At 39.5% G+C, this 26,494-nt stretch overlaps 1 protein-coding gene across 3 annotated transcripts in view; it reads left to right on the forward strand.

Annotated features, from left to right (window-relative positions):
• The window catches only part of RELN (reelin), a 508,320-nt gene that overhangs the window by 394,791 nt on the left and 87,035 nt on the right, over positions 1-26,494 (forward strand). For all 3 annotated transcript variants that reach the window (XM_003896435.5, XM_017957037.3, XM_003896436.5), the window contains exons 29-36: positions 9,897-10,054; positions 11,289-11,496; positions 13,090-13,166; positions 18,896-19,054; positions 19,243-19,431; positions 20,121-20,394; positions 23,685-23,825; positions 23,929-24,106. In XM_003896435.5, coding sequence (XP_003896484.1) covers positions 9,897-10,054; positions 11,289-11,496; positions 13,090-13,166; positions 18,896-19,054; positions 19,243-19,431; positions 20,121-20,394; positions 23,685-23,825; positions 23,929-24,106 — 1,384 coding nt within the window. The remainder of the gene's footprint in view (positions 1-9,896; positions 10,055-11,288; positions 11,497-13,089; positions 13,167-18,895; positions 19,055-19,242; positions 19,432-20,120; positions 20,395-23,684; positions 23,826-23,928; positions 24,107-26,494) is intronic.

Here is a 26,494-nt window from a genome sequence, read left to right on the forward strand (position 1 = left end):
AGACTTTAAACCAATAAAGATCAAAAGAGACAAAGAAGGCCATTACATAATGGTAAAGGGATCAATTCAACAAGAAGAGCTAACTGTCCTAAATATATATGCACCCAATACAGGAGCACCCAGATTCATTAAACAAGTCCTTAGAGACCTACAAAGAGACTTAGACTGCCACACAATAATAATAGGAAACTTTAGCACCCCACTGTCAACATTAGACAGATCAACGAGACAGAAAGTTAACAAGGATATCCAGGAATTGAACTCAGCTCTGCACCAACCAGACCTAATAGACATCTACAGAACTCTCCACCCCAAATCAACAGAATATACATTCTTCTCAGCACCACATCACACTTATTCCAAAATTGACCACATAGTTGGAAGTAAAGCACTCCTCAGCAAATGTAGAAGAACAGAAATTATAACAAACTGTCTCTCAAACCACAGTGCAATCAAACTAGAACTCAGGATTAAGAAACTCACTCAAAACCACTCAACTACATGGAAACTGAGCAACCTGCTCCTGAATGACTACTGGATACATAACAAAATGAAGGCAGAAATAAAGTTTCTTTGAAACCAATGAGAACAAAGGCACAACATGCCAGAATCTCCGGGACGCATTTAAAGCAGTGCATAGAGGGAAATTTATAGCACTAAATGCCCACAAGAGAAAGCAGGAAATATCTAAAATTGACACCCTAACATCACAATTAAAAGAACTAGAGAAGCAAGAGCAAACACATTCAAAAAGCTAGCAGAAGGCAAGAAATAACTAAGATCAGAGCAGAACTGAAGGAGATAGAGACACAAAAAACCCTTCAAAAAATCAGTGAACCCAGGAGCTAGTTTTTTGAAAAGATCAACAAAATTGATAGACCGCTAGCAAGTCTAATAAGAGAGAAGAATCAAATAGATGCAATAAAAAAATGATAAAGGGGATATCACCATTAACCCCACAGAAATAAAAACTACCATCAGAGAATACTATAAACACCTCTACGCAAATAAACCAGAAAATCTAGAAGAAATGGATAGATTCCTGGACACATACACCCTCTGAAGACTAAACCAGGAAGAAGTTGAAGCTCTGAAAAGACCAATAACAGGCTCTGAAATTGAGGCAATAATTAATAGCCTACCAATAAAAAAAAAGTCCAGGACCAGATGGATTCACAGCCAAATTCTACCAGAGGTACAAGGAGGAGCTGGTACCATTCCTTCTGAAACTGTTTCAATTAATAGAAAAAGAGGGAATCCTCCCTAACTCATTTTATGAGGCCAGCATCATCCTGATACCAAAACCTGGCAGAGACACACACACAAAAAAGAGAATTTTAGACCAATATCCCTGATGAACATCGATGCAAAAATCCTCGATAAAATACTGGCAAACCGAATCCAGCAGCACATCAAAAAGCTTATCCACCATGGTCAAGTGGGCTTCATCCCTGGGATGCAAGGCTGGTTCAACATATGCAAATCAATAAACGTAATCCAGCATATAAACAGAACCAAAGACAAAAACCACATGATTATCTCAATAGATGCAGAAAAGGCCTTTGACAAAATTGAACAGCCCTTCATGCTAAAAACTCTCAATAAATTAGGTATTGATGGAACATATCTCAAAATAATAAGAGCTACTTATGACAAACCTATGTCATACTGAATGGGCAAAAACTGGAAGCATTCCCTTTGAAAACTGGCACAAGACAGGGATGCCCTCTCTCACCACTCCTATTCAACATAGTGATGGAAGTTCTGGCCAGGGCAAAGGCAAGAGAAAGAAATAAAGAGTGATCAATTAGGAAAAGAAGAAGTCAAATTGTGCCTGTTTGCAGATGACATGATTGTCTATTTAGAAAACCCCATCGTCTCAGCCCAAAATCTCCTTAAGCTGATAAGCAACTTCAGCAAAGCCTCAGGATACAAAATCAGCATGCAGAAATCACAAGCATTCTTATATACCAATAACAGACAGCCAAATCATGAGTGAACTCCCATTCACAATTGCTTCAAAGAGAATAAAATACCTGGGAATCCAACTTACAAGGGATGCAAAGGACCTCTTCAAGGAGAACTACAAACCACTGCTTAACAAAATAAAAGAGGACACAAACAAATGGAAGAACATCCATGCACATGGAGGGGAAGAATCAATATCATGAAAATGGCCATACTGCCTAAGGTAATTTATAGATTCAATGCCATGCCCGTCAAGCTACCAATGACTTTCTTCACGGAATTGGAAAAAACTACTTTAAAGTTAATATGGAACCAAAAAAGAGCCTGCATTGCCAAGTCAATCGTAAGCCAAAAGAAGAAAGCTGGAGGCATCATGCTACCTGACTTCAAACTATACTACAAGGCTACAGTAACCAAAACAGCATGGTACTGGTACCAAAACAGAGATATAGACAAATGGAACACAACAGAGCCCTCAGAAATAATACCACACATCTACAACCATCTGATATTTGACAAACCTGACAAAAACAAGCAATGGGGAAAGGATTCCCTATTTAATCAGTAGTGCTGGGAAAACTGGCTAGCCATATGTAGAAAGCTGAAGCTGGATCGTTTGCTTACACCTTATACAAAAATTAATTCAAGATGGATTAGAGACTTAAATGTTAGACCTAAAACCATAAAAACCCTAGAAGAAAACCTAGGCAAACTTAAACAAATTTACAAGGAAAATACAACCCCATCAAAAAGTGGGCAAATGATATGAACAGACATTTCTCAAGAGAAGACATTTATGCAGCCGACAGACAAATGAAAAAATGCTCATCATCACTGGTCATCAGAGAAATGCAAGTCAAAACTGCAATGAGATAGCATCTCACAACAGTTAGAATGGCGATCATTAAAAAGTCAGGAAACAACAGGTGCTGGAGAGGATGTGGAGAAATAGGAACACTTTTACACTGTTGGTGGGACTATAAACTAGTTCAACCATTGTGGAAGACAGTGTGGCGATTCCTCAAGGATCTAGAACTAGAAATACCATTTGATCCAGCCATCCCGTTACTAGGTGTATACCCAAAGGATTATAAATCATGCTGCTACAAAGACACATGCACACGTATGTTTATTGCGGCACTATTCACAATAGCAAAGACTTGGAACCAACCAAAATATCCATCAATGATAGACTGGATTAAGAAAATGTGGCACATACACACCATGGAATACTATGCAGCCATAAAAAAGGATGAGTTCATGTCCTTTGTAGGGACATGGATGCAGCTAGAAACCATCATTCTCAGCAAACTATCGCAACGACAGAAAACCAAACACCACACATTCTCACTCATAGGTGGGAATTGAACAATGAGAACACTTGGACACAGGAAGGGGAACATCACACACTGGGGCCTGTTGTGGGGTGGGGGGGAGGGGGGAGGGATAGCATTAGGAGATATACCTAATGTAAATGACAAGCTAATGGGTGCAGCACACCAACATGGCATATGTATACATATGTAACAAACCTGCACATTGTGCACATGTACCCTAGAATTTAAACTATAATAAAAAATAAAATAAATTAATTAATTAAAGAAAAATCCTCCTTACTTTTTGTTTAGATTCCTCAATAGAGCCTAGGATTATATTTGTATAGTTACCTATTGCTATGTAACACACTTCTCCAAAATTTAAGAGCTCAAAATGATAATGATTTGTTATCTCTCATGGTTTTGTGGGGTTGGCTGGGCAGTTCTTCTGCTGGTCTTCCTGGGCTCCATCATCTGGCTGCACTCAGTTGATGAGTTGGTAGGAGTCTGGGTCAGCTGGACCTTTCTCTCCATGTTGTCTTCATCTCAATATTTTTCAGTTAGGTGGGCTCTAGCATTCCAAGAGAGGAAAAGTAACTGCAAAGCCTCATCTCATTTGCCACATCCTTTTGGTCAAAACAAGTCACAAAGTCAGTCTAGATTTAAAAGGTGGCTAAAGAGACTTCCTTTTTTAATAAGAAGTGCATTAAAGTTGTACTGCAGAGGAGCATATACAAAAGAAAGTGTGATTAAGTGGGAGGCATTATTGTAACTATATACCATGGTCTGTTTTAGGCCCATTAATTCACATCTCTTCCACTTAAAAAATGCATTCACTGTCCTCCCAAGACTCCCCAAATTATCATCCCATCACAGCACCAGACACCAAGTCCCTGGTTGTATTATCTCCATCAGGTTGGGATGTGAATGTGGGTCCTTGATCTCTAGACCTGTAAAGACAGGTAATCTACTTTACCCTTACCCAACATAAAATGGTGAGACAACAGCAGGATAACCACAATAGACATTCCCACTCAAAAGTAATAATAATAGTAATAATAATAATAATGGAAAAGGAAGGAATGGGAAGCACATAGCAGTCACTGGCCCTCAGAAATTCCAAATGCAGCAAGAGACTTGTTACTAGGGCTCCCTCCTCTAAGAACAATGTCCAGGACAAGAACGTTCCAATGATTAAGACAGGTCTGTTCCCTGACAGTGGTTCCTTCATCCACTGTTCTTCTTAGCTCTTGATTGTACTCTCCAGGTTTCACCCCCTGAGAACATCTTTATTTTTCCATAAGAACATATCTGTGTTTGCAGCTACATAGCTATGTCATCCTGCTTCCTGCCCATCTCCAACTGTGCAGCCCTTGTACTCCTCACCTCCAGTACTGCCTTCCTCCCTCCATACTTTCCAAAACTGTGGCCCAACTGCAGCTCTTCCAGATAGATCGGTATAATGTGCCATGAAGTTGGAGAACATCAAGTGGCACATCATTGCTACAATGATACAATGAGGAGCCAAGAAATACAAATCTTGTTTCATTTCCCTGAAGTCCAATAATAAATTTACAGCTGAAGGAGGATGGAAAGGCATAAGAATGACACAGTGGACTTTGGGGACTCAGAGGGAGAAGTTGGGGAGGAATGTGAGGGGATAAATGGCTACAGTGTACACTGCTCAGGTCATGGGTACGCTATAATAAAACCTCAGAAATCACTAAAGAACCATTTAACTAAAAATCACCTGTCCCCCAAAAAACTATGGAAATAAAAAAAAATTAAGTAATAAAATATATAGCTGAATCTGAAACTGAGGTGTGTTTGATGTTGGGTGGAATAACCCAGTTGGTAAAGCCACATATGAGAAGTAAGAGCAGATTGTCCTTAGCATCACAAAGTGAGCCAGTATTTTGAGGCTCCCAATGTATCAATATTTTCTTAGACCTCAGCTTTTGGAAGACAAAATATTCATCATTAGAATCCAGCGTCATGGTTAATTTGGATACCATCCAGCTTGCTGGCTGATGGCATTTGTGATGAAGAGCCCTCAACTAAAGAACAGTAAATATGTTTCTACTTTACCCCAAGTAAATGAGCTGTTGTTGCTCGTTCTGCAATATGTTAAACTCAGATATCTCCAAATGCAGTGTTGGAAAACTGAGAATTCTAAGTGTTAAAATTGTTAAAATTCGGAGCTGTTTTGCCATGAGGCAAACATGCTTATAATAGTTACAAGAAAATTGCTCTTTCAGAAAAAAGTCTAAGCTGATTTTCTCAAAGGAGCCATTTGTGCTCATATTAATTCACTGGGCTCTTGCCTACAGAAAACACATTGGTGATGGCGAAAATATGTTGGTATACCTCTCACAACTCTCAGAGACATCCCCATCCAGGCAGTATGCTATGTAGCCTGCTCTAGGTATCCTATGTAGAGTACAAAAAGTGGCTGTCTCTGGGCAGGACTAGAAAAAAAGTTGCTTAGTATTCTGCAGAATACCCTGCATCTCTGCACAGGACAAGCAGAAACCTTCCTAGTTTGAGAGGCAGATGCAACATCACATTGAATTGTGTGGTGATGGAAGGGTACGGGTGTAGAAATTGATTCACTCAGGCATCCTCCAACCAAAAATGAAAATTGGGGAAGGAAACAAAGAGAAAGATTGATATCTTCTTCTTTCTCCTTATCTGGGACATGCAAAACAAAAGGGGATGCTTTTTGAATAGAATAGTCAAATCACACTATTATGTACTTTTTTTTTTTTTTTTTTTTGAGATGGAGTCTTACTCTGTCACCAAGCCTGGAGTACAGTGGTATGATCTTGGCTCACTGAAACCTCCACCTCCTAGGTTCAAGTGATTCTCCCACCTCAGCCTCCTGAGTAGCTGGAATTACAGGCATGTGCCACCACATCCAGCTAATTTTTGTATTTTTAGTAGAGATGGGGGTTTCACCATGTTGGCCAGGCTGGTCTCGAACTCGTAACCTCAAGTGATCCGCCTAGGTCTCCCAAAACACTGGGATTACAGGCGTGAGCCACTGCACCTGGGCTATGATCTATTTCTAATAAAATTACATAAGATTAAACTCTTTCTCTCAATCATTACTTCCTCTAAATTATTTCTAGACCTTCCTATCAAGTCAAGACCTCTATTAGATACTCTTCTCTATGTCCTTCTTAATGGTTGTCAGAGTTGCACAGGTGCATTTGTGTAGGTATTTAAGTGTGTCTCCTGACTTAACTGTGGGCTACATGAAGGCAGGAAGCATGTCTGGGTTTTGTTCCTCATAGTATTACTAGCATTAGTACTGCACCTAGCGTGCTGTAGATGCTTTCTAAATTAATTTAGAAATTGAATGAAGGGATGTTGAATAAGGAATAAAGACCAGCAGTAGGTGTTAGCTATAATGAAGACACCTTCCTTTTTCATATTTTTCCAAAATGTATCCAGTGCTACTTAAGAAATCATTGTTCCACATTCTGTGTCTCCTTGAAAAGGCAAGAATAGAACATATGCACAAATACATTAGTAGTCACAATTGCAAGACTGTATCTCCTCTACTTTAAAAGTATAGAATTGAGACATAGTTATTAACTTAACTTTAGCCTACTTATTTCCTTCCTTCTTCTGATGGTCTCTCAGTGACTAGTTTTTATAATAAATTCTTTACCAGTTCTTCCACCTATTCCAGAAACCCTGAGGTTGCTAAATCGCTTGTGTTCAATCCCAAGATTTTGCCACCGAGAAGAGAACAGAGTGGCCGTAGACATCGGGAACCAGGCATAACTTGGAGAAATGGAAATGAAGCAAAGCGTGCTGAGGTCATGGCCAGTGAAATCTTTATTGCTTTGAGTTGCACCTTTCAACAAAAAACAAACTAGCAAGGATTGAAAGAAGGGAAAAAGGAACCATCTCTTCCCCTTTCACTCTGAAGTACAGTCTTCTATCTAGGACCCACAGCTATGATTCACCACATACCGGACTCGCCCTGTTAACCAAATGATTAGTCTTTTGGTGTTTTTCTTTTTTAAATCTAAATAAGTATTCCTTAGTACTGAGCTCCTGGGGTCTTTTACCCTCTCAAACATGTAACAGTGCATTCTGCTTCTTGGGTCTATAGGAGCCTTAGGATCTATAACTGCAAACAAGGATACCTCCTCACTCTGGCCAAATCGGAACTTGATTCTCTTATAATAAAATCTGTAAGAGCCCAAGAATCAGAGACAGGTCAAAGGATTTCACTTGTCCTTCATTCAGTATCCAATTGCCAAAACTTTTTCTAAAATTCTATGTAAACTTAGGATTCTTCAACCCTCTGAATGCTTCTGGGCCCAAATCCGAGCTGGTTTCTTCCATGAAATGGGGCAACTGATGGAGAGATGCCCTCATCTTGCCCAAGTGAAAGAGCCTGGGGTGGGGGAAAGAAGTTTTCCTTTCTCTTTCATCACTTCCCTTACCACAGATGCTGTGGATCCATGTTTCTCTGGGTTCTATCATAGCAACATAAAAAAGAAGAAGCAAGCATGACTTCTAATCCAAGAGGACTTGTATTAGGGAATTGGCATATTTTCCTCATTTATCACAAACATGCAGTCTGTCTTTTGGAAGAGGCATAGAGGCCTTAACACTTTCCTTAAGAGTAGTTGACAAATGCTGGTGTTCATTATTTCCCTTTACTTCCTTCAAGAGGACAGATACCTTCAGAGGCTGAATAATGTTTCAGCTCCAAGGGAAAGAATTTTCCCAAGGTCCATGACACTAAGACAACTGTACCTTTTTATTTTTTTTGCTTTTGCTTTGTTTTTCTAAACTTATTTAATTCAATTCTTTTTACCTTAAAAAGAATAAGACCAATATATTTCAAATTAGCTCCAAAGGAAATATATTTGTATGTTTACCTTCCTCTTACACTGAAACTGGGGCTTGGGGCTTACGTTAATAGGCAATTATCTCAAAAAATTTTAAACCTAATAAACAACATTACTAGTTACAGTTTATAAAGTTGCCATGAGTAGGTAACTTAAAATAATGAAGGGAGGAAAAAAGCCAAGGTTATGATTCAGTGCTGCCAAATTTCCAAAGCCACTTGAAGAGCCAAAAAGAAATCCATTCTGATCTTGCCATGTTATCCTCACAATAATAGAGGGGAGAGGGAGCCGTCTTTATCTATGGTTTTAACAATCTTCATTAATCTTTAAGATGATTTATGCTTGTGTACTAAGAAGCTGGATTAACTCAAAAGTCTATAAATATTGGCAGCAAAATAAATTGGAATGTAGATATACTAATACATTTTCATCCTTTGATTATAGCGGAACTGAGAAGGAAGAGATAGTTCCCTGGTATGAAATCACAGGGGTGTGGGGGTGGGTGTGTGTGTGTGTGTTTCCATATGTTGGAAAAGAAAAGATGTATTTTAAAAATTGGAAAGCAATTGGGACAAATTTTAGTTTGGCAACCTCAAAACTATTGTTCTAGGAGATGAAGAACTGGGCAGTAGCCCAGCCCTCTAGTGTTCCAGGGTTTTGAAGTACTGGGACCAGGTCCTTCTTTTGTTCATTGGCAGTTAAAACTGGTGTTTGTGATTTAAAGATGAGAGATGAAGAGGAAGGGAGGGAAGGCACAGGTGAATAGAGCTGTCAGTACGAACTTAACTCTTCCCCACCTGAAGCATGTCAACAGCAAATAGCCAGAGTTCTCTTATCTGTCCTAAGAAAGAAAGATTGTTTCAAACATTCCCAAACAGCCTCTTCTGCAGATATCCATAAACTGAGCGTGACAGCAGGGTGAAGTATTAATTAAGTAAAATAATGGAATATCTTTCTGGATTTTATTACTAAAAGAGCAGAAGGTGAGAAAATATTCAAACATTTATGCTGAAAAAGAAATCAATCTGGGCATGGTGGCTCACACCTGTAATTCCAGTACTTTGGGAGGCTGAGGTGGGCGGATCACATAAAGCCAGGAGTTTGAGACCAGCCTGGCCAACATGGTGAAACCTCATCTCTACTAAAAATACAAAAATTGGCTGGGCATGGTGGCGTATGCCTATAATCTCAGCTACTCTGGAAGCTGAAGCATGAGAATCTTTTTTTTTTTTTTTTTTTTTTGAGACAGAGTCTCACTCTGTCACCCAGGCTGGAGTGCAGTGGCACGATCCCAGCTCACTGCATCCTCCGCCTCCCCAGTTCAAGCAATTCTCCTGCCTCAGCCTTCCAAGTAGCTGGGACTACAAGCACCCGCCACCACATCCGGCTACGTTTTGTATTTTTAGTAGAGACAGAGTTTGCCAGGATGGTCTCAATCTCCTGACCTTGTGATCTGCCCACCTCGGCCTCCCAAAGAGAATCTCTTGAACCTGAAAGGCGGAGGTTGCAGTGAGCGGAGATCACCCTACTGCACTCCGGCCTGGGTGACACAGCAAGATGCTATCTCAAAAAAAAAGGTCTGAGAGAAAGACACCTTTTGAAGGTTAAGTGCAGTCAAGCAGACATGACTTTGAAATAAATATTAAGTCTCTGTTGAATTTTCCTGAATTTTTCTATATTCCAATGCTTTGATATGAGATGTTGGTACAAGAAACAGGTGTGTTGTTTTTCCCAACAGCAAGACCAGATTCCGATGGATCCAGGAGAGCAGCTCACAGAAAAACGTGCCTCCATTTGGTTTAGATGGAGTGTACATATCTGAGCCTTGTCCCAGTTACTGCAGTGGCCATGGGGACTGCATTTCAGGAGTGTGTTTCTGTGACCTGGGGTATACTGGTAAGGCTAAATACATGTGTCTGAGGGTTTTATTGTAAAATAGTCATCTCTAGTTGCTGTGTTTCATGTTATTCTCCCAAAGAAAGAAATTCTGAATTTATTCTTCAAGTCTGGGAATTGTAGGAATTCGCAACCCAGGCACGTGAGATGCTAGGATATTTTGTAGTTTTGAGCTGCCCCAGAAAGGAAACATGCTAATGCAAATTTTGTTTCCTTAAGAGGATTTATTATTCATAGCAGTAATAATTCATATTGCTTGAGATCCTACTTCATGCCAGACATTGAGGTTCTTTTTATTTCATCCCCTTTAATTCTAACAATAACTCTGTCATAGTTACTGGAAGCCCTATTTATATTTAAGGAAACTGAGGCACAGTAACTCTCCCAAGATCATTCAGCTGGGAGTTGCTGGAGCTGAGTATCAAACCCTGGCAGTCATTCTCCAGACCCCAAACTGAAGCTCTTAACCACATGCTGCATGGCTGCACGGCCTCTGTGAGCCCTCTATGTCGCTATCTATAGGAAATGTAATTTTACACATTTAAAATAAAAATGCATCTTATGATAAACCCAGGTCTGCCAAAAGAGTACTTTATGAGAAAAGTATCTCTGACCACAGTGACCTTTGGATGTTGCTACAAGCAAAAATGAAAAGAGCTGAGATTAAAGAGTAAAATTGGAGAAAATATTATAAGCTTCAAAATCTTTTTTTTTTTATTTTTCCTGGAGACAACTTCAAAAGGCTTCTTCCCAGCTTTTCAGTATTCCAGCCTTCATCTGGCGCGTGACCAAAGACAAACATATGTTGTTGCAGGCCTTCTACGGGGAGAGCTGTCCCTCACAGTTTCAAGGATTTTTGTTTTAATTTGAGACTGACTGCCCCTACTGATCCTAGAATAGGACAACAAATGAGCAAATTTTACTGTGAATGAAATCTGTTTCTCAGGTTACACAAATCCTCAGCAGCAGGAACTATGAAATGTATGGTTCCCAATGTCTTCCCAATGTCTGTCTCTATCAAAAAATGAAAACTTACAGAGGCAGAATAGTGTTTTTGATGATGGTAGTGATGGCTGTCTTTCAGACCGGCAGTTGTGAGATACAAAGTTTCATGTGGTCTCTCTCCCCAATGTTAATCCATATGGACATTCTTCATTTGCCCATGTGTTGAATAGACCTTCTCATGTTTGACGATTCCAACAAAGCATCTCTCCTCTCTATTTTTTTTCTGAAGCGGCACAAGGAACTTGTGTGTCAAATGTCCCCAATCATAATGAGATGTTCGATAGGTTTGAGGGGAAGCTCAGCCCTCTGTGGTACAAGATAACAGGCGCCCAGGTTGGAACTGGCTGTGGAACACTTAACGATGGCAAATCTCTCTACTTCAATGGCCCTGGGAAAAGGGAAGCCAGGACGGTCCCTCTGGACACCAGGAACATCAGGTAAGAAGTATTAACTAGTACGCTTTTTCACAAACATATTATTTACCACACGATGTGGTCTAACCTAAAACATTCTGTTCTGTTATTGAGAATTTATACAATAATGTTTCTGTATATAGATTATGATACGTAAAAATGAAGATAACTTTAGCTTTGCAATAAAATAGGTGGTTTCTACAAAAACCATGCCGCAATTCATGAATCCATGTGTGGTCATCACCAAGGCCTGTGTGTCTACGGTGTGCCAGCTTGATTTTCTAAAGTTTGATATTATTATGAAAACCATTTGATATTATTCTTAGTGTGTGCTGTGTGAAACAAAGATTTTTCCAACCTTACATTCTATGTCCGAAAATGATGCATCCTCGTTTATCTAAGTTGATTTGTATTCACTTATTGAAAATGGTGCCCAGAAATATTAAATGCCTACACTGACACCTACTGGTAAAATAAAGAACTGTTTGGTTTTTAAGATCAAAGGAAATAATAGTATACCTAAAATAAAACTGCTTTTTAAAAGAGCAATTAAATTATTTGAGAAGTGGAACAAAGGAAATAGAAAAAAAATGTTTAAAATTTTTAGCTCTCCTCACAAAACTGGGGTCCTGTGTCATTTTTCTGCCTTCAATTTCCGTCCCTTTCCATCTGCATTGTTCTCTCAGAGGTGTGCCTGTCAAGCAGGTACTCTCTGTCGGTCACTATGGACTGAGGCATAATTTACGTCATACTGACTGAAGGCCTGCTGTGAAAAATTTAGCCAAGTGAGTCTAAATCAGCAACTGACAGGTAATCTGACTCTAAACAAATAATGGTATTCAACTTCTTAAGTTAGATTTTTCCTCATCTTGGCTGGATGTGGTAGCTTATACCTGTAATCCCAGCACCTGGGGAGACTGAGGCAGGTGGATCACTTGAGGTCAGGAGTTCAAGCCCAGCTCCTGGCCAACATGGCAAAACCCTGTCTCTACTGAAAATACAAAAATTAGCCAGGTGTGGTGGTGCATGCCTGTAGTTCCAGCTACTCAGGAGGCTGAGGCAGGAGGATCACTTGGGCCCAAAAGGCAGAGGTTGAAGTGAGTTGAGATTGTGTCACTGCATGCCAGCCTGAGTGACAAATGCCTAATGTAGATGATGGGTTGATGGGCGCAGCAAACCACCATGGCATGTATATACCTATGTAACAAACCTGCACGTTCTGCACATGTATCACAGAACGTAAAGTATAATAAAAAAAAAATCTTAATCTTGAGTTTCCAATGATAGTGTTAACTAGATTGAAGGAATTTCAATTTCCATTTTAGTAATTCCATTACATTATAGCAGACTGTCACAATGAAGTGATATTCAATGGTTTCTTTTTGTTTAGATCATTATTACAGAATAAAATGAATGGTCATATTAATTAACTTTTTCTAAATGGTTACTGAATTAGCTTACTATAATTTATGTGTTTTCTGCTTGTCATATGCCCTTTGAGTTTGAAAGTAGTACTTAATAATTACAGGAGGTTTTTTTTCTAAAGTATCAAAATGCAAATGGTTAAAACTCTTCTGAACTCTTATTTGTAAGTAAACTGAAGTTTTTATTCCCCAGACTCGTTCAATTTTATATACAAATTGGAAGCAAAACTTCAGGTATTACCTGCATCAAACCAAGAACTAGAAATGAAGGTAAGCTGCTATATTTCCTTGGAAATTACAGTTACTATTGGCAGATTAGTCCTTTTTCCTCCCAAAGTTTGGCCAGGATTTTGCAAACTGATTCCTTACCCTGAATCATTCCTTCTCTTCTCTTCTGCTTTGTAGAATCGGCAGCTACACAGAGCCATGATCCCTAAGATTTCTTATACAGATCCTTAGGCCTGAAATATATCATGTCTGCTCTGGGTGTAGGCAGAATCAAAGTGGCATTTGTTTTAGGGAACCCTATTGCTCTATACTATCCATAGGGAGGCACACACACAAAAAAAATCCTAAAACAATATCGGAGACTCTTACATTTAGCATGGACGCTAGAGACTTGTTTGCACGGGGCATTACTGAATGCAGATCAAAGTCTAGTTCCACCCATAAACTTATATTCTGGACAGACCAGAATCCTTGTGTAGGAGGAGCAGTTCTTGGCAATAATAAATGTTATCTTTTACTGAGACTTATTATATGCAAGACACTATTCCATGTGTTTTACTGGTGTTAATTCATTTTATCTCCTGCCTACTCTTTTGCCATAAGTAATATAATTAGTTCTATTTTGCAGATGTAGAAACTGAGGCACAGAAAGGTCAAGTAACCTGCCTATGATCGTGCACTAAATAAGTGGATGAGCAGGGATTCAAAGCACTCACGCTGGCTCCAGAATTTATGCCATAACCATCATACTATACTGCTTCTCTCCTTGTGCCGAACTCCACCCTCCCTAGGCACTCATACCATCTTCGGCCTCAAATAATTCCGTTCTGAAAGAAATGCAAAAGGCTTGAAGCATAGGTGGCCTGTAGGAGCTCTACAGATATGATATAATTCCTTAGGGGACCTTAAATGTGAACTGACTCCTTGCACAAAATTCACAGGTTTCTCAGATGTGTCCTCCTCCAAACCGTGGTCTCAGCAACATGTGAAGAGTTTGCACCTTCTAAGTTTGTTAATATCTCAGTATGACTGTGTAAAACACATTGGCTTAAATGGTACCTATTAGTCAGTAGAGCTACCAACAGCTGTGTTCATCAGCGCTCCATTTCCTTGGCTGTCTTATCACTAACTGAAAGCTTTAATAACTTTTACTGAATATCTCAGTACTTTTAGTCTAGTAATTATCCAAGTCATCTATTTACTGAAGCAGTATAGAAGGTTTTATAGACCGTTTTTGCATTCTGTAATCTCTTCAATAAATATTTATTAAGAATCTGTTCTAAGCCAGACATTGTTCTAGGTGCTTTTGTTGATACAGTATCACCAAAAGACAGATATGTCCCTCATGACGAGATAGGTTATGCTGCAATAATAAATAAACCTCTAAATATCAGTGGGCTAAAATAAAATGGTTTCTTCCCTGTGCTACATTTTCTTCATGGGTCACCCGAGGTCCTCATTCCAGCACCCAGAATAATGAGGTGGCTGCCGCATAGATTCTGGATGTTGCCAGCCATGTGGCAGAGGGAAAGAGAAAGTGTGGTGAAGGGGAAAAGAAGCATAAACCTACCATGCACTAGAGGGTGAAGAACCAGTGGGGCACTAATGACCACCTAAGGGTAAATCCCTGTCCTCAGGGGAGCTTACAATCTAGTGAGAAGACTCAGGTAGTAAGCAATCAAGAAAGGAAATAAGTCAGAAAATGTTAGATTGTAAGGGTTAGACAGAAACAAATAGCCTGGTGAGGTGGAAAGTAAACTTATGCAGTGGGAGGTGCTGATTTAGACTCAAAAATAGTCTGAGTGGGGGTTCACCAAGGAAGTGACATTTGATACGTTGAAATATAAGGGAAATTTTTGTGTATAACCCTTCTGAAAATTACAAATCCATACCCTTATTTATGTATGACCTAAAAAAATAAATCCTAAGCAAGTTAGAATAGAAAGCATCTGCTTATCGTATAATATAGACAGGAGTCTTTGCTCTGTATTGACCTTCTGTTTACAAGTGCTGTTTTCTGCCCTGCGATGCACATTGCCCTCAGTATCCTTTTAGTAACAAGCAACTTTTTCTCAGCTAGTCTTGAGCCACTTTCATAAACTCAGTGCCGGCCACATAATTCACATCCCACGGGCATTTCTTAGCCTTTTATTGAAAACTGGTTGTTAAAATGTAAATCTGCTTAAATCCTTGAACAAATCTCTTCCAGTGATGAAAGTAGAGATTCTTTACTTACTCAAGTTGAAGCATCAATTTACATATTTGGAATTAAAATCAAAATTATGCTATTTTCAGTAAGACTGGGCAGAATGCAGTTGGAGCTGCTGTTCACATGCCTTGAACACTCGGTAGATGAGTTAAAGGGCCTGGTTTATTCAGATATACAGTGTGTTAGATGACATGGCTAATGAGGTTCGCAAGTGATATGAGATATGTATATTGCTGTTTCCCTTTCTTGCATTCCTCGACCCTCTCATTCTTATCTGGGAGGCTCTCCTTCTTTGTCCTTTGGAATTGGGGCCCTCATCTCTTTAGACCTTGTTACTGCCTGAAGGTGTATGTGGCACTCCTTAAAAAGCTAATGAGGAGAAAGGCAGAAACCAAATGAAGTATGCACCTCCTGAGCCATGTTTCTTATAATTTAATGTGCACCTGAGTCATTTGGGAGGCTTGTTAAAATGCAAATTTAGATTTAGTAGGATTGGAGTGGTATGCTACATAACAAATTATCCCAAAACTAAGTAGCTTAAGACATCAAATATTTGTTATCTTACAGTTTCTGTGCGTCAGGAATTTGGGAACAGCTTAGCTAAATGGTTCTGCCCAGGGTCTCTGGTGAGGTTGCAGTCAAGACAAAAGGCAGGAGGGGTGCAGTCACTGGAAGACTTAGCCAGGGGTAGGTGATCTACTTCCAAGATGGCTCGCTTACATGGCTGTTGGCAAAAGTCTTTAGTTCTTCTCTGCTGTTGGCAAGAGGTTTCAGTTTCTCACCCTGTAGACCTGTCCATAGGCTGCTCGAATGTCCTTACTAAATGTAGGCTGGCTTTCCCCAGAGCAAGAGATCTGAGAGGGAGCAAGGAATAAACGGCAATGCCTTTTATGACTGTTTCCAAAGTTACACACCATTACTTCCACCATATTCTATGCATTAGAAGCAAGTTACTAAGACTATCCACACTCAAAGGGAGGAGAATTAAGCTCCACTTTTTGAAGGGAGGAGTGTCAAAGAATGTATGGACATATTTTTTAAACCATCACAGGTTATAAAACCTGTTCCAAGGTGATGCAGGTGCTGGTCTCAGACCATACTTTGAGTCAAAGGCACTATAAAGGACCAGCCAGTGACAGTTTATCTCATGATGCTTCATTTCTAGTATTATCTACCTTCTGATTAGGTCACCCCAAAATAACTAAGTAATCTCAATCTCAGCCTCTCTCTCATCTTATTAAACTTAAACCATATTAATACAAATTAGTAACCACAAAAAAACCTGAATTTTGATGTGTCTGCACCCTCAGACATCCAACATCACACTAAAAAGCCCATAGGACATATCTTGAGCAACATCAGAGTTTGGAGACTGGAGCTTATGCCACACATTCCTCAACTTGACTAGAATAAAGACAGCCTTGCTTCCATTTTCTTCATGAACTTTAGTGTGACTGTCCCTTTCCCAACATGTGGGTCTCACCTTCGTCAACAGAACCTGTAACCCTCATCCCCACACCTGTATACAGCATGCTTTCTCCCCAGAGAGTTCTGTTATTTCAACATATTTTCATCCTCTCATTCAGTCTAATGAGTTCTTTTATTTTAAATACAGTAGGTTTTATTATCTTGAGATTTCTAATTTTAGCATATTTGTCATTTTTGTTCCTGGCATCATCCTTTGTCAGATGTAGTGGCAGTAATTCCACGTGCAATTAATTAGCCATAAACAGCATTCTTTTAGCACTATACTTTATTATAATATTTTTGACACTAAAATAATTATCCAACATGATAAAGGGTTGAGAAATTCTTGTTAGTCAAGAATAGAGAAATAGAAAGGTTCTATATAGCAAAATATAGATATATAAAATTTTCCAAAAGAGTTAGAATTTGCCGAGTGCAATGACTCATGCCTTTAATCTCAGCACTTCGGGAGGCTGAGACAGGCAGATCGCATGATCCCAGGATTTTGAGACCAGCCTGAGCAACATGGCAAAACCCCATCTCTACAAAAAGTACAAAACCTAGCCAAGCGGGGTGGCACACACCTGTAGTCCCAGCTACTTGGGAGGCTAAGGTGGGAGGATCACTTGAGCCCAGGGAGGCAGAGGTTGCAGCGAGCTGTAATCATGCCACTGCACTCCAGCCTGGGTGACAGAGTGAGACCCTGTCTCAAAAAGTAATAATAATAATGAAAATAACAACTTTACTGAGCATAATTTCTATGAATATTCAAAAAGTGGTTCAGTATCCCTAGTCGTAATTATGAATATGCAGTGCCAGTCTTAGGAAAATTATGGAATAGGCAATTAGATCAATACCCTCTACCACTCTATCCCTTCCTACCAAAGAGGGGATATAAAGGCTGGCACAGTCTTATTCTTAACACAGGCACTGATTTATACCTAGTTATACACACACACACGTACATAATTAATTCCCACAATTTCATCCTTAGCAACCTTTTCCTTTCATTCAACATTACGCTTTCTCTGCACCCTCTTTTAGAAGGGACATGAGGTCCCTTACACGTTAATGTGCAGTTTCCTGGATCATATCACCCTAGTGACAGTGGAGGGGCATGGATGACTGGGACGAGAAAAGGGGAAAAGGTGACACAGAGAAACAAAAGTCAGACTAACGTTGGAGAGGCGTGAGCCTTTCTGCTTTGCCACTTAATAATTTGGTTTCCATCATTCTTAGCAAACTATCACAAGAACAGAAAACCAAACACCACATGCTCTCACTCATAGGTGGGAACTGAACAATGAGATCACTTGGACTCGGGAAGGGGAACATCACACACCGGGCCTATCATGGGGACGGGGGAGGGGGGAGGGATTGCATTGGGAGTTTTACCTGATGTAAATGACGAGTTGATGGGTGCTGACGAGTTGATGGGTGCAGCACACCAACATGGCACAAGTATACATATGTAACAAACCTGCACGTTATGCACATGTACCCTAGAACTTAATAATAATAAAAAATAAATTAATTTTAAAAAATAAAAAATAATAATAATAATAATTTGATTTCACTTAGGCTTCACTGACCAAGGTCTGACAAAGTGTGAAGTGCGAGTAAAGGGATCTTTCTGCTTAATAGAATTTCAGACCAGGCAGTGCCTATTGCCTTGTGCTTCGGCAACAAAGAGCTACTAGATTTTTTGCCAGGGAGATTGAGATATTTCTTCTGAATATGTAATAATGATATGAGATTTTGTAATGTTCAGAACAGAATCTAAAATTCAAATACATGATCTATAGTGGGTTTTTATGTTCCCCTTACCAACTTACTCATCACTCATACAAAGCTGAGTAGTCTTATAAGAGCTTATGTATTTTTTCCTTCATTTCCTGGGAATCAGTGCATTAGAAACTGTCAAAAAATTGATGAGCCTTCAGGTCCACTAATTCATTCCTTGGAAGTTACAAGAATATGCCCTCTTATTCTAGGAGACACAATTTGAGGTTGCTGCAGTCTCACCATTTAAGAAATACTGTTCCTTCCCTCTAGGAAAGTGTCCAAGTAACTGGATTTATGTCTTTTAACTCAGGGCTTATTGTTCAGTATTCAAATGACAATGGGATACTCTGGCATTTGCTTCGAGAGTTGGACTTCATGTCCTTCCTGGAACCACAGATCATTTCCATTGACCTGCCACAGGAGGCGAAGACACCTGCAACAGCATTTCGATGGTGGCAGCCACAACATGGTAACTTACTGCTCACTCCAGCTTTCTGGTAGCTTTTAGGTCGTGCAGTATCCATACCCACCTTGCACTGTGTGTTTCTTAATGTGCTGTCAATTTCTAGACAATTTGATTTAAAATCACCGTCATAAAGATATTCATATTGCTATGTAACAAACCTTCTCTAACTGCCTTTATTCATCTGATTGCAGGGAAGCATTCAGCCCAGTGGGCTTTGGATGATGTTCTTATAGGAATGAATGACAGCTCTCAAACTGGATTTCAAGACAAATTTGATGGCTCTATAGATTTGCAAGCCAACTGGTATCGAATCCAAGGAGGTCAAGTTGATATTGACTGTCTCTCCATGGACACTGCTCTGATATTCACTGAAAACATAGGTATATATTATCACTAGATAAAAGGAGAATATTTGATTACCTAGAGGACTAAATTAACTAAAACTCAGGAGGAAACTTTCTAATGCAAAACTGTGCCTAATTACCCATGCTGAGGGTGGCTCTCAGGGAAAAAAAGGGAGTTTTATTGTCCTAAGACAACTTGGTCATCCTAGTGATGGTTTTTGTTGGAACTGTCTTTCACGGAACGTGAATGATATGAGTAAGGTTTCTTAAAAGAAGAGCAAAAAAAATCTATGAGAAGACATTCCTATGTTTCATACCTTGTAGACTTAAGACTCTGTGTTTAAAAAAAGATAGATGTTTGAAGTGATGGATATCCCAATAACCCAGACTTGATCATTGCATATTGTATAAAATGTATCAAAATATCACATGTAACCACAAAAATATGTACAACTGTAATATATCAGTATTTTAAAGATACTATGTTAGCCCTTTCCAAGGTGGTAATGCTTTTCAAATTAGCAGCCTTCCATATTTCCAAATCTGTGGTAACCAAATAAAAACAGAAAACATAAGAAGAAAAGTCAAAGCACATATGGGGCATTAAAGATACGCCATGATTTTTGTTTGCTATTGAAAATGTTTATTATAAGCATAAACACCAAATAAGAAAATGGCACACATGTATGCTATCATTACACTTTTTTTTTTTTTTTTTTTTTCAGGAAAACCTCGTTATGCTGAGACCTGGGATTTTCATGTGTCAGCATCTACCTTTCTGCAGTTTGAAATGAGCATGGGCTGTAGCAAGCCCTTCAGCAGCTCCCACAGTGTACAGCTCCAGTATTCTCTGAACAATGGCAAGGACTGGCATCTTGTCACCGAAGAGTGTGTTCCTCCAACCATTGGCTGTCTGCACTACACGGAAAGTTCAATTTACACCTCAGAAAGATTCCAGAATTGGAAGCGGATCACTGTCTACCTTCCACTCTCCACCATGTGAGAATTGTCATTTGGCTACATGTCAGAACGTTGGGTGCCTGTCACTTAATTTGAAAATAATTGTGATTCGGCCTAGGGATTCTATTATTCTTTCATGATAATTATGCATGGAAGTGCCAGGAAGAAAAAAAGTGCAGGGTGCTTTGGGTTGCAAGTTTTAAATGTGGCTAGAGAGCACCAAAAGTTTTACGAGGCTGAACTTTTCTGTTCTTTGCTAACATAAAGGCTGCCCACCAGATTCCATTTTTAAACTGTTGTAAAAATAAGTCTCTGCCCATAAACCAGACTGATACTTATTCACACTAAGCAGTATGTGAAATTACCACATATTGGAGAGTACCCTTGGTTTTTTTTTTCATCTCAGTACCACAATATTAACAAAAGGTTGGTTCCTTTGGAATGCTCATATTATTTTGCATCTGTCTTCCCCTCCCCGGCATTTCAGATCACATTCAAGAGTTGTACTGACTTACAGCAGGCTCCCACTTTTGTGGCGCAGGCATTTGGATCATTGGAGGATGTTTCTAGGAACTAACGGGTACTATGGTGACTGATTACCTCCTGGGACTGCTCCCCGCAAGATCCTTTCCTCTCCCTTCCTGTGCTCTGTTCTGAATGGCAGGTTGCGTTTCCCAGCCTCCTACATCTGCTGTCAGACACTGGCAGGAGAAAGGAGGGGAGAAATAAGGGATAAATCAGGGTGTTCCTCCCCCTTCTTTCTGCCTCAGCTGCGTCTTGGCCAACTTCTGTGGCTCTGGCTCCCCTGGGTGGCCCTCCAGGTGACCCTGGTCCCTGGGCACCAGCAGCAACACTTCCTCCCTGTGTCCCTCTAGTCTTAGACTCATAGTAAGTGGCCTCCTGACTTTGCTAAACTCTGGTTTCCTCGCTGCTTCTACTGGCTTCTCTGCTCTGCCACTTTCTATACATCCAATTCCTTGCATTAATTTCTTTCTGTGTTAAGTATTTATAGTGGTTTCTGTTTTCCTGGTGCAAACCTGATCCAGACATGTACAACCAAGTGGCAAGGGAAAATTCAGGAAGCCAAAACATTTTAGTATTTAGCCTAAAGTAGTTTCCTATGACTGCTAAAGCTTTAAATAGTGCTTACTTGTAGCTCATTTACTCATTTTTTTTAATTCAACAAACACTTATTGAATATCTACAGTGTTTTAAGCACTCTGGTACTAAATGAATAAGCTGATGCCAGGATCCAAATATATTAAAGTCATGCATCACTTAATGATGGTGATACATCTGAGAAATGCATTGTTAGGCAATTCCATTGTTGTGTGAACAGCATAGAGTGAACTTACATAAACCTTCATGGTTTAGCCCATTACACACCTATGCTGTATGATATAGCCTATTGCTCCTCAGCTACAAAGCTGTACAGCATTTTACTATACTAAATACTGTAAGCAATTGTAACATAATTCCAAGTGTTTGTATCTCTAAACATAGGAAACGTACAATAAAAATATGGTATAAAAGATTAAAAACTGGTACACTTGTACAGGGTATTTCCCATAAACAGAGCTTACAGGACTAGAAGTTGCTCTGGGTGAGTCAGTGAGTGAGTGGTGAGTGAATGTGAAGGCCTAGAATATTACTGTACACTACTATAGACTTCATAAACACTATGCACTTAGGCTCCAGTAAATTTAAAAAAGAATATTTTTCTTTCTTCAATAATAAATTCACCTTACTATAACTTTTTCATTTTATAAACTTTTCTTAAACTTTTAGACTCTTTTGTGATAATACTTAGCTTAAAACACAAGCACATTGTACATCTGTACAAAAATGTTTTCTTTCTATATTCTATAAGCTTTTAATATTTTGAGAACTTTAACTTTTAAAACTTCTTTCTTAAAAACTAAGACACAAAAACACACATTATTAGCCTTGGCATACACAAGGTCAGAATCATCAAGATGTCAATCGACAATAAGAATTTTTTTCAGCTCCATTATAATCTTATGAGACCACTGTCATAAACGCAGTCCATCATCGACAGAAACGTCGTTACGCGGCACATCACTGGATTTAGGATAACAAACCTCTAAGCAGCTATTTATGCTATGAGATGATACCAGAGGAAGTACTCAGAGATATTATTGAAACACAGGAGCATACTACCTAACTCATTTGGGGAGAACTGGAGGGAGCTTTCTAAAGGAGTTGATGTCTCAGCTGACTCTGAGTAGGGCTTATCCAAGAGAAGAGGGGAGCAGAGGGCACTTGTGCTGGCGTAAGCCAAAACAAAATCCAGGAAGCCAGAAAAAGCATGAGTGGATGGGAAAATTCAAGGGTTCAGTGTTGCCAGAATATAATTGCGAGGTGAGAAGTAGGAGGTCTGGAGCCAGGAAAGAGGGCAGACAATGGAGGAACCATGTATGTCGTCATAAGTAGTTTGGTCTTGACAGTGCACGTGTTAGGGAACCACTGACGGGTGTTAAACGGTGGTGCTGTGATGAGGTTTCCATGTTAAAGCCACCGTGCCGACAGCTGTGTCACATCCACAGAGAGCTTGTGTAGGGGAAACAGTACTACTTAGAATGGTGCTGCTGAAATTCTACTTCTAGTAGACTGTGTTCCACATTCCACATCATAGACAAACACACTTCTATGCAAACTTTTCCTAAGTCAGGGGCTGTTACTGTTGTTTGGTAAGTCTGCTTCTCTTTCTGGATAAAGCAGTCTTGTGACCCAAGATACTCCAAATAACAGACTGCAAATAAATAGAAAATACGAGAATGCATCACATCATTCTAGACCTCAGCTTTAGAAAGCCAGGACCTCGAGAATCAAAGTGGAGTGCAGAAGTATCAAGGGCTTCCATTTACTCTCAGAAACCATTCCGGGACAGTAAAATAGAGACCTCACTGCCAGAATTTGGTAAGACTCCAACTTTTCCTCATGTTTATCACCTTCAATCCCTCCCAGTACTGAATAGCAATAAGAGTCTAAAGCAAAAACTAAAATTCTGCATATATTTCAAAAACAAAACAAGTGGATATTTCAAAATAACTTTTCCATTTCACACATGTGTTTGTAGAATCTTACATGAGAAAAAAAAAAGTGAAATATATAAATAACATGCTTTCTACTCTCCTGTTGATGAGTCAAGAGAAAACAGCATTTCCTACTACTTAGTAGGAAGATAAAGTGCGTCAAGGAAGAGACAACTGGACTCTGGAGGAGGGCACTTTAAAAGGGAATTAAAATAAATGTCCTTGTGCTTTCAAGGTTGCTCGTCAAACCAATGGTGTGTTTTCTTTGGTTAGTTCTCCCAGGACCCGGTTCAGATGGATTCAGGCCAACTACACTGTGGGGGCTGATTCGTGGGCGATTGATAATGTTGTACTGGCCTCAGGGTGCCCTTGGATGTGCTCAGGACGAGGGATTTGTGATGCTGGACGCTGTGTGTAAGTTAATAAAACTGGCAGTTTCTTTCTTTGCAACGCAAAAATAAATATGGCTCTTTGAACTCGTGACAAATGTGTTTTCTCCACTCCCTCTCTTTCCTAGGTGTGACCGGGGCTTTGGTGGACCCTATTGTGTTCCTGTTGTTCCTCTGCCCTCGATTCTTAAAGACGATTTCAATGGGAACTTGCATCCTGACCTTTGGCCTGAAGTGTATGGTGCAGAGAGGGGGAATCTGAATGGTGAAACCATCAAATCTGGAACATGTCTAATTTTTAAAGGGGTCAGATACAGATAAGATTCTCCTTCCCAACATTGCTACTAACATTGTCTTCTTCAGTCACTGCTCAACACAAATGCATTTCTGAATCTCTTCAAATGACATAATATTAATGCATAGTTATTGACTTTTAGCCCAAACCCTGTTTCCTCTTCTGAGTGCAGTCACTTTTTCATGATCACTTGGGCATAAACTTTTTCCTCCGCTTTGGTGATCAGACCTTCCTTACTTCCTACTGGAATTATATACATAAATTTATATGTATATAGTTTTTAGAATGTAAATTTCCATAATCTAAGATTTAATGTTACTAAATATTTAACTTGGAATATTTTCTGAATGACTTTATGAACAGTCTGTAGTTTTTCTTTTCTCTTTTTTTCTCCCCATAGAACCATTTGGTGACTTTAAGAAAACCAAATATTTGGCCAGGTGCGGTGGCTCATGCCTGTAATCCCAGCACTTTGGGAGGCCAAGGCAGGCAGATCACGAGGTCAGGAGATGGAGACCATCCTGGCTAACATGGTGAAACCCTGTCTCCACTAAAAATACAAAAAATTTGCCGGGCATGGTGACAGGCACCTGTAGTCCCAACTACTCGGGAGGCTGAGGCAGGAGAATGGCGTGAACCTGGGAGGTGGAGGTTACAGTGAGCCAACGTCGCACCACTGCACTCTAGCCTGGGTGACAGAGTGAGACTCCGTCTCAAAAAAAAAAAAAAAAAAAGAAAAGAAAACCAAATATTTAAGTCAAGTAAAATAGCATTTTCAAACATCATCTTGTATTTCAGCCTAGATGTTCGGTTAGAGAGATGTTAAGCAATTGTGTGACACTCTGTGCTAAGCTGGCACATCTTCATATGTGAATACATGCCACACCCATCTCTCTCAGCATGGGGAAATTGGCTAACCTAGGTGTGCAAATGAAGTCTTTGACAAAAACCTGCATGGGTTTCTGTACAACCCTAATGATTAACATCTAACACCTAGAAAATTAGATACCCTGGAACCTTTTCAATTATAGTTAATAGATGCCAGTTATCATCCTTGCTTGAATCCAAATTCTTCTCAAATTTTGGATGAGAAAGAAAGCAATGCATAGTGCCTGAGAAAGATTTACAAGTCCCTGAGAGTTTTGAGGGACTGAAGAAATTGAGGTAGAACATTTCAGAGTGGAGACTCCTGGTTTTGGGAGCAGCAGGATTTGTTTTGTTTTGTCTTAACTAAGATGTTAGTTCTCGTTACCACTAGCTCACATCTGACCCATTTGAACCAGTTGACAAGACTAAAAAGCAGAAGTCCTATAACTTTTTGTGATTGACAGATCTTTATCTGATAAATCTTTAAGTGGTAGAATTAACCTAGTCTTTTGATCCTCTAAACAAGGAAGATGCATGGTGTTTTGTATTTTCCCTTTAGCCATCCAAATGCAAGAGCAGCCAAGCATTGTATGTGTTAGACGTATTATCTATCAGCTCTGCAAGATGTAGAGAGGACGCAGCATGTGCCATTCAGTAGATTGCAGTGTGACCTAGAAAGTCATTCTTTCGCGAAAAAGGATATGATAGTCTCTTTTTAATGTTTACAGATTCAGGAATACTATCTACTATTAAAATAGCTTGTTTGTTACAAAAGAATTTCTCACATTTAGCACAAATGGATCACTGAACCTGAAAAAGGATGAGAAAAGAAACACATCTGTGTGAACTAGAATGTATGTGGCAGCAGAGTTTGACAGTTCTACTGTATAAATATCAATACAAAATGCTAACCTATAAACAAATACTGCAAATACAAAAGAAAGATACTTTCAGTTTACAAATCATGCCCACTTTCAATAAAATTGCTCCTACAAAATACAGTGTAAAATAGGTCCCTTTATGAGTGTCTTCTATTGACGCATGGGAACAATTTTATACTTGCATTCCATAATCAAGGGGAAAGAGTAATCCTATTTCTATATTTTGATGTTAGCAAGGGATATTTATTACCTGAATCTGTCAACTATCTACCTCAAAGCTTTTTCATTACAATCTGAAGAAGGGACCTTTCCTCTGAACCTCAACTTCCACATAGCATTGAGCTCTAAAAGAATCCAACACTTAGCCCGGCACAGTGGTGCACATCTCTAGTCCCAGCTACAGTGGGGGCTGAGGTGGGAGGATCATTTGAGGCCTGGAGTTCGAGTCTCTAGTGAGCTATGATAACATTTATAAATAGCCACTGGGAAACAGAGCAAGACTCTGTCTCTTAAAAAAAACAAAATCCAAGGCTTTATGCAAGTGTATAAGGAAGAGGGTAAAGACATTAAGACAAGAAGAAATGAAGAACACGCATGGGTTAGGGATCATGGACTGAGCAGAGCAGTGAATTACTAGGCATAAAAGAAAAA

This window comes from Papio anubis, chromosome 4 (genome assembly GCF_008728515.1).
Source record: "Papio anubis isolate 15944 chromosome 4, Panubis1.0, whole genome shotgun sequence".
Lineage (NCBI taxonomy): Eukaryota > Metazoa > Chordata > Mammalia > Primates > Cercopithecidae > Papio > Papio anubis.